Source organism: Lissotriton helveticus, chromosome 2_1, assembly GCF_964261635.1.
Source record: "Lissotriton helveticus chromosome 2_1, aLisHel1.1, whole genome shotgun sequence".
NCBI lineage: Eukaryota > Metazoa > Chordata > Amphibia > Caudata > Salamandridae > Lissotriton > Lissotriton helveticus.
This window is the reverse complement of record NC_136059.1, coordinates 163,917,517-163,930,367: the sequence shown is the minus strand read 5'-3', so window position 1 is coordinate 163,930,367 and position 12,851 is coordinate 163,917,517. Positions and strand designations below refer to the sequence as shown.

General features: G+C 44.9%; 1 protein-coding gene across 1 annotated transcript in view; it reads right to left on the bottom strand.

Annotated features, from left to right (window-relative positions):
* Nucleotides 1–1,139: 1,139 nt before the first annotated feature.
* VCP (valosin containing protein) overlaps nt 1,140–12,851 on the bottom strand; it is a 103,856-nt gene continuing 92,144 nt past the window's right edge. The window contains exon 17 of the mRNA XM_078674682.1: nt 1,140–1,693. Coding sequence (XP_078530808.1) covers nt 1,588–1,693 — 106 coding nt within the window. The 3' untranslated portion in view covers nt 1,140–1,587. The remainder of the gene's footprint in view (nt 1,694–12,851) is intronic.

The following is a 12,851-nucleotide window of genomic DNA, read 5'->3' as shown; positions in this document are numbered from 1 at the left end:
CTGAGGATGGAGTCGATGACCATGCGCAGTATTGTCCAAGGGAGGAGTCACCCATCTCGTGACTACAAAGACTTCTTCCAAGAAGACAACAACCTGCAATTATCCGAGCCCAACACCAGGTGGCGATTTAATGCACAGTATACGATCTGCAGCTCATACGCCTCGAACATTCTTATTCTTGGGAAACAAAGTTGTCATGTTTATGCGGTTGTCAGAAACTAATCCCTTCTTGTTCATTCGAGAAAGTATCTAGTGACCTCTGAGTTAGCTGGCACATACACATAATTAAGTTTAGTATATTCGATAGAGACCTATTGACACAAGTCCTACGTCAAATCTATAGGATATATTATTCCAATGCGCAGAGCCTATTGGGAATATAGGAACTACACTACAGACCTAGAGATCTAATTAGCCTGAAACAACTTTCTTTCACAGTAGGATGATGGCATCATCCTGGAACTATGCGTTAAAACTCTACCCTACATCTTTTTCCCTTTCTCTCGGATGTAACAACCATTGGAGTACATACACCCTTTGCATCTATTGATCCAGCATCTCATGTACTGTACTCTGACAAGTGCCTGAAATATGCCATGCAGAAGTTGCAGATATTCTTTCTGTACCTGTGATGGCCTGCCACCTGGTTCACAGCATTTCTTACAGGGTATACAGCTTACATTTTTGAGCTTTTAGTGCACTTCTATTAGAGGATTTCCCAAATGACGTTGCTGTGATGCAAAGGAAACCTCCATTTTCAGAGTACTGTGCAATAGCTGTCTTCCACGTTGGAACACAGAATCGAGAAACTAGGCAGATGGCAAGTGTGTACCCAAAAATTCAAGTTACAATCATTCACGAATTCCTTACTCATCTCTGGTTTAAAATTCCATCAGAAGAAAGCGGTCTTTCTTAGTCTAAAGAATTATTTGCCTACTGTGGAGTCAACAACACTGCAGAACAAAATTAGCCTGAAGCTACAGAATGAAGCATATTCCTTATGTGCATTTGCGAATTATGAGGAATCGTTCAGTTGATGCATTTTTCTCAAGCATACTGAGGAAAACCAAATTCAAGTAAAACATTCTACAAACTTGATTAAAAAAAATATTTAAAAAACAAGCATTTAACTTATTCTCGGTTCAGGTGAAGATCTTTTAATTTATAATAAGTTTTAACATTGTGCCCCTTTACTGACATTGGAAAAGGAAATAAAAGTTCTTTGCTTGTTTTTTGAAAAATATTTTTGTTTTGTTTTCAGTTTTATTACCATTTTGACACAGGCTAGCGTTGCACCCACTTCTAAAGCTGCGGGAAATCGGACAAATGAAATCAAACAGAATGGAAGTAATTTCCCAGAAAATGAATCCACTCTGTTTAATTGACTGCACTGCCTTGGAAATAAACGAAAACTGCTTTTGCAACAAAAAGCCCCTGTACAAAAGAAAAAAACCAACAAGTCGGAGACGCAGCTACGCTGTTCTGACTGAGGAATGAAGAAGCCAAGAAGTCCATGAACACTGGAATATCTGCACAACGTGGAGCGGCGGCCTGCCAGTTGTTTTTGGTCCAGCTAAAATAAGTGCTTTAACCATACAGATCGTCATCATTGTCTTCATTGTACACGTTGCCACCACTTCCTGGCGCAGAGCCTTGGCTTGGTCCAGCTCCGGGTTGGCTGCCTGATGGGAACCTATGAAAAGAGATCCAAGTTTTAATAGACTTCAACAGAACGGAAGCAAACACGTTAATACAGCTATCCGTAAGACATAGGAAAATAAGATTAGTGGACAATCACCAGTTCATTAAGTTTGTACGGCTAGCCAAAATAAAGAGGCAAAACAGAATACAACTTTACAATATCAGACACCCTGAATTCATCCTATATTCATTCGCTCCATGATTCCGAGCTCCACAGGGCCCCTGGTCGCCGCTAAGGGAGAAAACTGCTATGCAATTAATGCACTAGTGTGTGGTCTGCATCCCATGGAAAATGCTACTTACCAGTATGCATCTGTTCTTGGCATGTAGGGCTGCTAGCCACACACTAGTGCATAGATCGCCATCTGGTGGTGGGCCCGGATGATTACACTTTGTTCTTGTCTTGGAAGAGTCTTTGTTAGATGATGACTCCTGTAGATCTTAGTGCGCATAGGCATCGCCTCTATCTTCAGATTGTTTTTCGCCATTGGGGAAATGATGGAGTTGAAGGAGTGCAGAAAAAGATGTCCATGTCTTGGGTTTCTAATTAAGATATTACTGGAACAGATATAGGTAGCAGGGGAGTCCGGTGTCCACACACAAGGGGGGGGTAGGGGGGGGACTATTCCTTAGATTATGACTATACACAGAGATCCCCTACTACAGAAGTAGCATTTTCTGTTCAAGGAATATGGGCTGCAGATCACACACTAGTGCATTGATTGCGTAGCAGTTTTCTCCCCTAGCGGCGACCACCAGTATCTGTTGCAGTAGTTTGAAATAATGTCTTGAGTACAGCCTGGCCCCCACTAGCTTGTTGTTTTGCTTGCACATCTATACAGTAGTGTTTTGTAAATGTGTGCGGTGTAGACCATGTAGCTGCTTTACAGATATCATCTGGGGGTGTATTTCCTAGGAATGCCATAGATGCCCCTATTTTACGGGTGGAATGAGCCCTAGGGGGAATGGATAGTGTGTGTTTTGCTTTTTGGTTACAAATTTGAATGCATTTAACAATCCACCTTGGAATCCCAGCTTTTGAAATGGGATTACCTTTATGTGGAGGAGAAAAGGACACAAACAAACAATTGTTTTGTTTTACGAAATGGTTTTGTCCTATCAATGTAGTCTAGGAGCGCTCTTTTTACATCTAATGTATTGTTGTTGAGAAAAGAATACTGGCAGCTCAATAGATTGGTTAAGGTGGAACGGTGAAATGACTTTTGGAAGGAATTTTGGGTTTGTTTTAAGAACCACTTTGTTGTGATGTAGTTGTATGAATGGTTCTTGAATTGTTAATGCCTGGTTCTCACTCTTCTGAGTGAGGTAATAGCAACTAAAAAGCAACTTTCCATGTAAGGAACTGTAATTCACACTTCTACAATGGTTCAAATGGAGGACCCATAAGTCTAGTGAGAGGAATTATTATTTTGAGTCCTACCATGAACGCTTTGATGGCAGGTACTCTAAATAATGACAAATGTTGTCCGTTTTGAAGGTAGGCTGCTACAGCATCAAGATGTAACCTGATTGCGGAGTACGCTAAACTACATCTTTGTAGATTGAGCAGGTAGTATATGATGTTTTGGATAGACACATCTAATGGGTTAATGTTATTTGTGCACCTTTTCCATTAGGCTGCATAGCATGCTCTAGTGGTGGGGCGTTTCGCTTCTTTTATGACATTCATGCAATCTGGTGGAAGATTGAGGTATCCAAATTCTAAGACCTCAGGTGCCAAATCACTAGGTTGAGCTGCATTGGGTCTGGATGCATGATGTCTCCATGGTTCTGTGTCAGTAGATGTGGAGAGAGTTTTAATTTTTGATGTGGTACTACTGAGAGTTCTAATAGTTTGGTGTACCACGGTGGTCTTGCCCACGTTGGTGCTATAAGAATCAATGTGAGGGAATGTTGCTGTAGCTTGCGTACCACTAACTGAATTAGTGAGAGGTGGAAAAGCGTACGCAAATTTGTTTGACCAGCTCATCCATATCGCATTGCCTTTGGACAATGGGTGTGGATATCTGGCGGCGAAGCTTGGGCATTTGGAGTTGCGGTGTGTGGCGAACAGATCTATCTCTGGTTGGCCCCACTTGTGAAAGAAAGGTTGAAGAATTTGAGGATGAAGTTCCCACTCGTGTATCTGTTGTCTTTAACGACTTAACAGATCTGCAATTGGATTGTGAGCTACTGGTATGTTCTGCTAACAAAGATTTTTTGAGGAATGGCCCACCTCCATATGCTTTGCGCCAGCCGGGAGAGCTGTAAAGAGTGTGTTCCTCCCTGTTTTTGGATGTAATACATGGCAGTTATATTGTCTGTACGGACTAGTACAACCTTGTTTGATAGATAATGTTGAAACTATTTTAGAGCTAGAAAAATTGCTAGCAACTCCAGATGATTTATGTGGAGTAGCTTTTGTTGGGGTGTCTATGTGGCTTGTACTGTGTGTTGTTCCAAATGCACTTCCCATCCTGTGAGAGATGAGTCTGTGGTTAGCACCACTTGTGGAATAGGCTCTATGAACGTCAGGCCCTTGGAAAGGTTTTTGGTGTTCCACGACTGTAGAGAGATGCGCCCGGTCGTCCACCACCACCAGATCTGTTATTTGTTGTGGAGCCTGATTCCACTGACTTTCTAAGCACTCTTGTATGGGTCGCATTTGGAGTCTTGCGTGTGGCACTATGAAAATGCATCATTCCGATTAATTGCATGAACACTTGAGCTGGTAGCGAGTGCTGTGGCTGGAACTTTTGTATAAGAGCTTGCATACTTTGTATCCTTGTTCGATTTGGGGATGCAATTGCTTTGGAGGTATCTATTGTGGCACCCAGATACTGTTGAGACAGGGATGGTCGGAGATGTGACTTCTTTTGATTTACTGTGAATCCTAGCTTGTGTAACAGACAGATGGTCTGATGCGTGTGCTGTACACATTGGTGGTACGACTTGGAGTTTATTAACCAGTCATCTAGGTATGGGAAGACATAAGGAATATGCTACTTACCAGTATGCATCTGTTCTTGGCATAGAGGGCTGCAGAGTGGTACATTTATGAATAGATCGCCATCTGGTGTTGGGCTCGGATGATTGCACTTGTTTTTCTTCTGGAGAAGTCTTTGTCGTCATAGATGACTCCTCCTCTTGGTGTTAGTGCGCATGGGCATCGGCTCCATCCTTAGATTGTTTTGCCATAGTAGGGTTAGATGGAGTAGTGTAGTATAATACATAAAGATATGCCCATGTAAATGTATCTAAATAAGATAATGTTGGGACAGACACAGGTTTCCGGGGAGGCAGGGAGGGCATGTACCACTCTGCAGCCCTCTATGCCAAGAACAGATGCATACTGGTAAGTAGCATATTCCGTTCGAGGCATATGGGCTGCAGATGGTACATTTATGAATAGATTGTACAGCAGTTACCTCCCTAGCGGTGGTCACCAGTGTCTGTCGCAACTGTTTGAAATAGAGTTTTTAATACAGCTTGGCCCACTCTGGCTTGTTGTGTAGCCTGTACATCAACACAGTAGTGCTTTGTGAATGTATGTGGTGTAGACCAAGTTGCTGCTCTACATATGTCATCTAGGGGAATGTTCCCTAAGAATGCCATAGATGCTCCTAGCTTTCGTGTAGAATGAGCTCTAGGAGGAACAGTTAATGTTCTCTTTGCTTTAATGTAACATATCTGTATACATCTTACAATCCATCTAGCGATGCCTGCTTTAGAGATAGGATTGCCCTTATGTGTTGGGGAAAATGCTACAAATAGTTGTTTAGTTTTCCTGAAGTTTTATGTCCTTTCTATGTAGTACAAAATGGCTCTTTTGACATCTAGTGTATATAGAGCCCTTTCTGCTACCGTCTGTGGCTTTGGAAAAAAGACTGGTAGCTCCACTGGCTGGTTGATGTGAAATGCTGAAATTACTTTAGGCAAGAACTTTGGGTTTGTTCTAAGAACCACTTTATTCTGGTGTAACTGTAGGAATGGTTCTTGTATTGTCAATGCCTGTAATTCACTTACTCTCCTGAGTGAGGTAATGGCTATAAGGAACGCCACCTTCCATGTAAGGAATTGTATCTCGCACCTATGCATAGGTTCGAAAGGTGGTCCCATTAGTCTGGTGAGTACTACGTTGAGGTTCCAGACCGGGGAAGGTGGTAATCTTGGTGGAATGACTCTTTTAAGGCCTTCCATGAAGGCTTTTATCGCTGGCACTCTGAACAGTGATATATGCTGCCTGTTTTGCAGGTACGCTGCTATAGCTGCTAAATGTACTCTGATAGATGTGTACGCGAGATTACATTGCTGTAAGTGTAGTAAGTAGCAAATAATCTCCCTTGTTGATACGTCCAGAGGGTTGATATTATTAGTAGTACAGTGTATAGCAAACCTCTTCCACTTAGCTGCATAGCATGCTCTGGTGGTGGGACGTCTCGCTTGTTTAATTATCTCCATGCAATTTGGGGGTAGATCTAAGTACCCAAATTCTAGGATTTCAGGAGCCAGATCGCTAGGTTCAGTTGTGTGGGATCTTGGTGCATTATTTCTCCATGGTTCTGTGTAAGGTGCATGGGTAGAATTCTTAGCTTTTGATGTGGCACTTGTGAGAGTTGCAGGAGCGTGGTGAACCACGGTTGTCTTGCCCACGTGGGTGCTACTAGTATCATGGTCATTGAGTGTTGTTGCAGCTTCCTGACCACTAATGGGATTAGTGGGAGAGGGGGAAAAGCGTATGCCAATTTGTTGGACCAATTTATCCATAACTCATTGCCCTGCGACAGGTGGTGTGGGTACCTGGACGCGAAGCTTTGGCATTTTGCGTTCTGATGAGTGGCAAAGAGGTCTATCTCTTGCTGTCCCCATCTTTGGAAGAATGGCTGCAGTATTTGTTGGTGCAGTTCCCATTCGTGTATTTGTTCCGACTGTCTGCTTAAGATGTCTGCTATCTGGTTTTGGACTCCTGGTAGGTGTTCGGCTAACAGATAGATGTTTTGAGGAATGGCCCATCTCCAGATTTCCTGTGCTAGTCCGGATAGTTGGAGAGAGTGCGTCCCCCCCTGTTTTTGAATATAATACATTGCTGTCATGTTGTCTGTTCTGATCAGGACTGCTTTGTTGGCAACATGTATTTGTAAGGCTTTCAATGCTAGAAACACTGCTAGTAGTTCTAGATGATTGATGTGCAGTCTTTTTTCCTGCACACTCCACCTTCCTTGTACTGTGTATTTCTCCATATGTGCTCCCCATCCTGTGAGCGATGCGTCCGCTGTTATTGTCACCTGTGGAATCGGTTCTAGGAACGACCGCCCCTTGGCAATATTTGTTGTGTTCCACCACTTCAGAGAGCGGTGTGTGCGGTCGTCTACCAACACCAGATCTGTAATCTGTCCTTGAGCCTGATTCCACTGTGTCGCTAAGCATTCTTGTAGCGGACGCATTTGTAGTTTGGCATATGGTATTGTGTGTTTTGAAGACATTCCTCTTGTGACTTGGCTTTTATTAGCCAGTCGTCCAAGTATGGGAAGACATGTATTTGTTGTCTTCTTAGGTGAGCTGCCACCACTGCCAGGCATTTTGTGAACACCCTTGGTGCCGTTGTGACACCAAACGGAAGGACTTTGAACTGATAATGTTGTCCTTCTACCACAAACCTGAGGTATTTCCTGTGGGCTTTGTGAATTGGGATATGAAAGTAAGCGTCTTTTAGATCCAGTGTAGAAAGAAAGTCCCCTTTCTTCAGTAAAGGAAGTACTTGTTGGAGCGTGACCATGTGGAAATGTTCCGAATTTATGTATGCGTTGAGGTCTCAGGTCCAGTATTGGCCTTAGAGACCCGTCCTTTTTGGGAATTAGGAAGTATAGGGAGTATACTCCTGTTCCTTGTTGGTGCTGTGGAACCTTCTCTATGGCATGCTTTTCTAGTAGGGATAGTACTTCTTGTTTTAACAGTGTCAGGTGATCTTGTTTCATTGGACGCTGTTTGGGGGGGATGTTTGGTGGGGTAGATGTGAGTTCCAGGCAATAACCATGTTGGATAATTTGTCTCACCCACCTGTCTGATGTGATGTTTTCCCAGACAGGTAGGAACTGTGATAGGCGTCCCCCGACCGGTGTTATATGGTCTGGGGGGAGCTGTATGAAGTCACTGCTTTGGGGTTGGAGAGTTACGGTTGTTGTTGTTTCCGCGACCTCTACCTTTGTTGTTGTTACCTCTGTAACTACCTCTAGAATTACCTCTGGGTGATGTAGGTGTAAAAGAGGTTTGTTGCTGGCTTGTACCTGTATTTTTTGGATCCTCCTCTATAGGTGGACCTACGAAAGGAACCTCTTTGTGTCGGCTGTTGCAATGCTCCCATTGATTTAGCCGTTTCCGTATCCTTTTCCATCTTTTCTAAGGCCTCATCTGTCCCTGTGCCGAAAAGTGTTTTCTCATCAAAAAGTTGGTTCAGTAATGATGTTTGTACCTCTTGTTTGAACCCTGAAACCCTGAGCCATGCAGGTCTCCTTAACATGATGCTTGTGTTTATAGATCTTGCTGCAGTGTCTGCCGCGTCTAGGGCGCACTTGATTGAAGTGTTAGTAATTAACTTCCCTTCCTGTATCAGTTGATCTGCTCTCTTTTGATGTTCGTTAGGGAGATGTGTGATGAGCTTTTCTAACTCATCATAATGCGCTCTGTCATACCTTGCAAGTAGTGCTTGTGTATTAGCTATGCGCCAGCTGTTTGCCGCTTGAGATGCTACCCTCTTACCAGAGGCATCTATTAGCTTAGACTCTTTGTCAGGAGGTGGAGCTTCTCCTGTAGATAAAGAGTTTGCTCTCTTACGAGCGTTTGTGACTACTAGTGAGTCTAGAGGAATTTGCCCTTTAATGAATATTGGGTCTTTTGGAGCTGCTCTATATTTCTTATCAATCCTTGGGTTCAGTACCCTAGCCCTCACCGGGTCTTTGAATATTTCTGATGTGTGAGTGAGAAGGCCCTTAAGCATTGTAGTGTTCCTGATGTTCTTTGTGTAGTAGGTAGTGTTTCTAATAAGAAATCCTCTATTTGAGGTTCTGCATGTAGTTCTACCTTGTGGTATTTTGCTGCTCTATTAATGAGTTGCGCAAAACCAGTATTATCATCAGGAGGTGAAGGTTTTGAAGGATACAGTTCAGGGTCGTTATCGTTATCTGACCCTACATTGTACTCTTCCCATGGGTCTGCCTCCTCTGGGATTGTGTCTTCATCATCCCCAGGATGTTCTCCCTCCCCTGTGTCACTTTCTACATCTGTTGTAGGTGTAGATGGTCGTGTGGGAGGAATATTTGGCCTATTGTGAGGAAGAGGAGAAGAGGGTGTGTCTCTAGGTTTTGGAGAATGGGGAGGAGTTGTATTTGTCCCCATTGTTCTCTTCTTCGGATGAGTCCTGTCGTCCGACTGTTCATTCTTCCTCTTTTTAGGTAGTTCTGTGACTACCTTGCCAGTTTGTGGATCAATAAACAGAGTCTTTTGTTTAGGATCTGTTTTATATTCCTGTGTCGGTACCGCAGTTTTCGGGTCCGAAAGGTGTTTTTTCTTCCGACTGTCCATTTGTGTTTTCGGCACCGAGATTTTATTCGGATCCGATGTTTTCGGTGTCGACGATGTCCCCGGTGTCGAGGGTGTTTGACGTCGAAACGTGTTTCGGTGTCGACATGGACTGTTTCGACTTCGAGCTTTCTTTGACATGGAGCTTCGGTGTCGATGTGGGTCGTCTATCGGAACCACCATGATGGGAGACCGAGTGTTTCGGTTTCGTTGCCGGGCCCGAAGGCGGGGCGTCGGAAACTTTTTTCGGTTGTCTGACCGGGCTCGAGGGCCGGGTCGACACCGTGCGGGGTCTGTTCTTTGGTAAAGGGACGTCGTCACTCACGGTTTGCTGGACGTCGATTTCCTCGACGTCGGACTCGTCCACTTCTGACCCCGCTTCGTCGACCTCCTCTTCCTCCTGTTCTGGTCCTCGAACAGCTCCGGGATTGCTTGTGACTGCATTCTCGATACCTCGTGTCTTCGGGCTCGACGGTTTCTAATCGTCGATTTTGAAGAAAATGCTGCACAGGCCTCACAGTCCCTGGATTCGTGTTCAGGGGACAAGCAGAGGTTGCACACTTCGTGTAGGTCCTTGTGTGGGAACTTAGCACCACACGTTGGACATTTTTTGAATGGAGTCCTTTCCATGGACTCCGGGCTGGACTACGTCGAGCTGGTCTTCTCGTAGTCGTCGTTCTTCGAAACGCGTCGAGATGGAATTGGAGTCGCGTTCGATAACAATACCGTCGAATTGGAAAGGGTTACGCGCCGAATATAACCTTTATTGAAGTCGGTCCGGAGCGCTTCGATCCTCATCCGAACCCGATGGCGGAAAAAAACAATCTAAGGATGGAGCCGATGCCCATGCGCACTAACACCAAGAGGAGGAGTCATCTATGACGACAAAGACTTCTCCAGAAGAAAAACAAGTGCAATCATCCGAGCCCAACACCAGATGGCGATCTATTCATAAATGTACCATCTGCAGCCCATATGCCTCGAACACTGAATTATTTGTCTTACCGACCTGTCTGGAGTGAAGGAGTTCCAGTCAGGTAGGAAATGTTAAAATGTCCTCCCCCCGACAGAAGTGGAATGGTCTGGGGGGATGGGAGGGAAGTCACTGTTTGGGAGTAGAGGCATTGCGGTTGTTGTTGCCTCTGCCTCTACCTTTATTGTTGTTACCTCTATATCCTCCTCTGAAATAACCTACTGGGCGAGGTTCGGGTGGGCGCTTTATAAGAGGAGGTGTTGTCAGTTTGAAAACCTTTAGAGGCACCCCTGTAAGAGGAGCGACAAAAGGACGCTAGGTGGGTCTGAGTTTGTAAGGCTCCCATGGATTTTGCCTGATCAGTATCTTTTTTTCATTTTCTCTAGTGCGTGGTCAACTGTTGGACCAAAAAGATGTTGCTGGTCAAAGGGTTGATTTAGGATACTGATCTGTACTTCTAGCTTGAACCCAGAGATGCGTAACCAGGCATGTCTGCGTAACAGTACTCCTGTATTTATTGCCCTGGAGGTTGTGTCAGCAGCATCTAACGCACAGCGGATTGAGGTATTGGTAATAACCTTGCCTTCCTGTATTAAGTCAGAAGCCCTGGCTTTATATTGTTCTGGTAAATGTTGCATAAGTGTTTCTAGCGCATCATAATGAGCTCGATCAGATCTTGCTAACAAAGCTTGACATTGGGTGCTTGTGAGATGGTGCATTTTCCTGAAGCATCTAAAAGCTTAGACTCCTTATCAGGGGGTGGAGCATCCCCTGTTGTCTGCGAGTTAACTCTTTTCCTCACATTAGAGACTACTAATGAGTCTAATGGCAGCTGACCTTTGATGCATGCTGCGTCAGTTGGAGCCGCTTTACACTTTTTTTTCTAGTCTGGGGTTAATTACCCTGGCTCTGATGTGGTCTTTGAATACCTCTGGTGCATGTTTTACCACTCCATTAAGTATTGGTAATGTGGTTGTGGTTTTATGTGACAACAGTATTGTATCCATAAGGAAGTCTTCTTCCGCTGGATCTGTATGTAAGTCCACTCCATGAAAAGTAGCTGCTCTATGAATGAGCTGTGTAAACCCAATAGTGTCATCTGGAGGAGATGGTCTAGAAGGGTATGTGTCATCTTGTGGCAGATCTGGTGCATCTGGCGCACTATAATATTCCCAGGGATCATCTGATGGCCCAGGTATATTGTCAGTGTCATCTGTGTCATCCATGTGTTGCTCACTTTCTACCCCCTGTGAATAATTGTCTACATAGTCCTCATCCTGTGCTGTAGGAATATGTGTAATGGATGGTGAGTGTGCAGGAGAAATGTCTATTGGTAACTCTAGCAATGGTGAAGGAATTCTTATGGGGGAAGTTTGAGCATGTTTTTAAGAGGAACTGGAGGTGGCTTGGGAGTGTCCATTTTCCTCTTTTCAGGCACTGTAATTACATGTCCAGTCTTTGGATGAATAGGAAGAGTCTTTTGTTTTGGATCTGGTTAGAAAAGCTCTGCAGAAGTATCCTTTCTCGGTGCCAATTTATCTTGCTTGGGACCGAATTGCTTAGAAGTTTTTACAGTGTCTATTGCGGTCTTTGGAGCAGATCTTGGTTTCGGTTCCGAAGACTTGGAATCATGTTTCTTTTTCGGATCGGATCTTTTTGGATCTGGAATTACTGGTCCCGAAGTGCGTTTGGGATCATCGACCTTCGGAGCTGAAGTGTGTTTCGGTGCAGAGGTGGGCTTTTGGTCGATTTTTTTCGGAACCTGAGTAGTCTTCGGTTCGATAGACTTGGGGACAGCTTTCGGTGCTGAGCTTGTTTTCAGCTCGACCGGTTTCGGTACCAAGGGCTGCTTCGGTGCCGGAGTTAGTTTTGGTTTGAGGACCTTCGGCTTGTCGGAACCGACAGACTGGCTCAAGCCAGAGTGAACTGGAGGCTTTTTTGGATTCTTCGATGCCGAGCCAGAAGGCGGGGCGTCCGAAGGTTTTGGTCGGTGTGCACCTTGACCCGGAGGTGGAACCGAAGTCTGCACCGGTATGGGGGGCGGGGGAGGGGGGGTGAACAGGGTCGACGCTTGTACTCACGACATGTTGACCAGCTGGAAGAAGATAGTCATCTTCTGATTGTCCCTCCGCTCCGGAAGCTGAATCCTCTGCTTCGGTAACAATGTCGTCCTGCTGTTCTTCGGACTCTAGCTCGATCGGAGCCTCGTCTATGAGGAGGTCTGGTGTCGGAAGAGAACTGCGCCATGACTCTTCGAGCTCTGATGGTTTTCTTGGACCGGAACGAAGCGCAGGCCTGGCAATCTCGACTTTCGTGCTCTAGGGACAAGCACATATTGTAAACCTCATGAAGATCAGTGTGGGGAAATTTGTGTCCACACCGGGGGCACTTCTTGAAGGGTGTTCTTTGCATGAGCCAAAGGCCCAATGGCGCAGTTGGGCCAGACGGCCCTGACGAACGCTGGAATCAAGAAGCGCATGCCTTTCTTCGACGCGGGTAACTCGGATTACTATCGAAGACGATACCGATGGTATGATGCAGGACTGGAAGTCGAAAGGAGATCGGTAACGGGACCGAACGATAAACAGCCCAATGGCGGAAA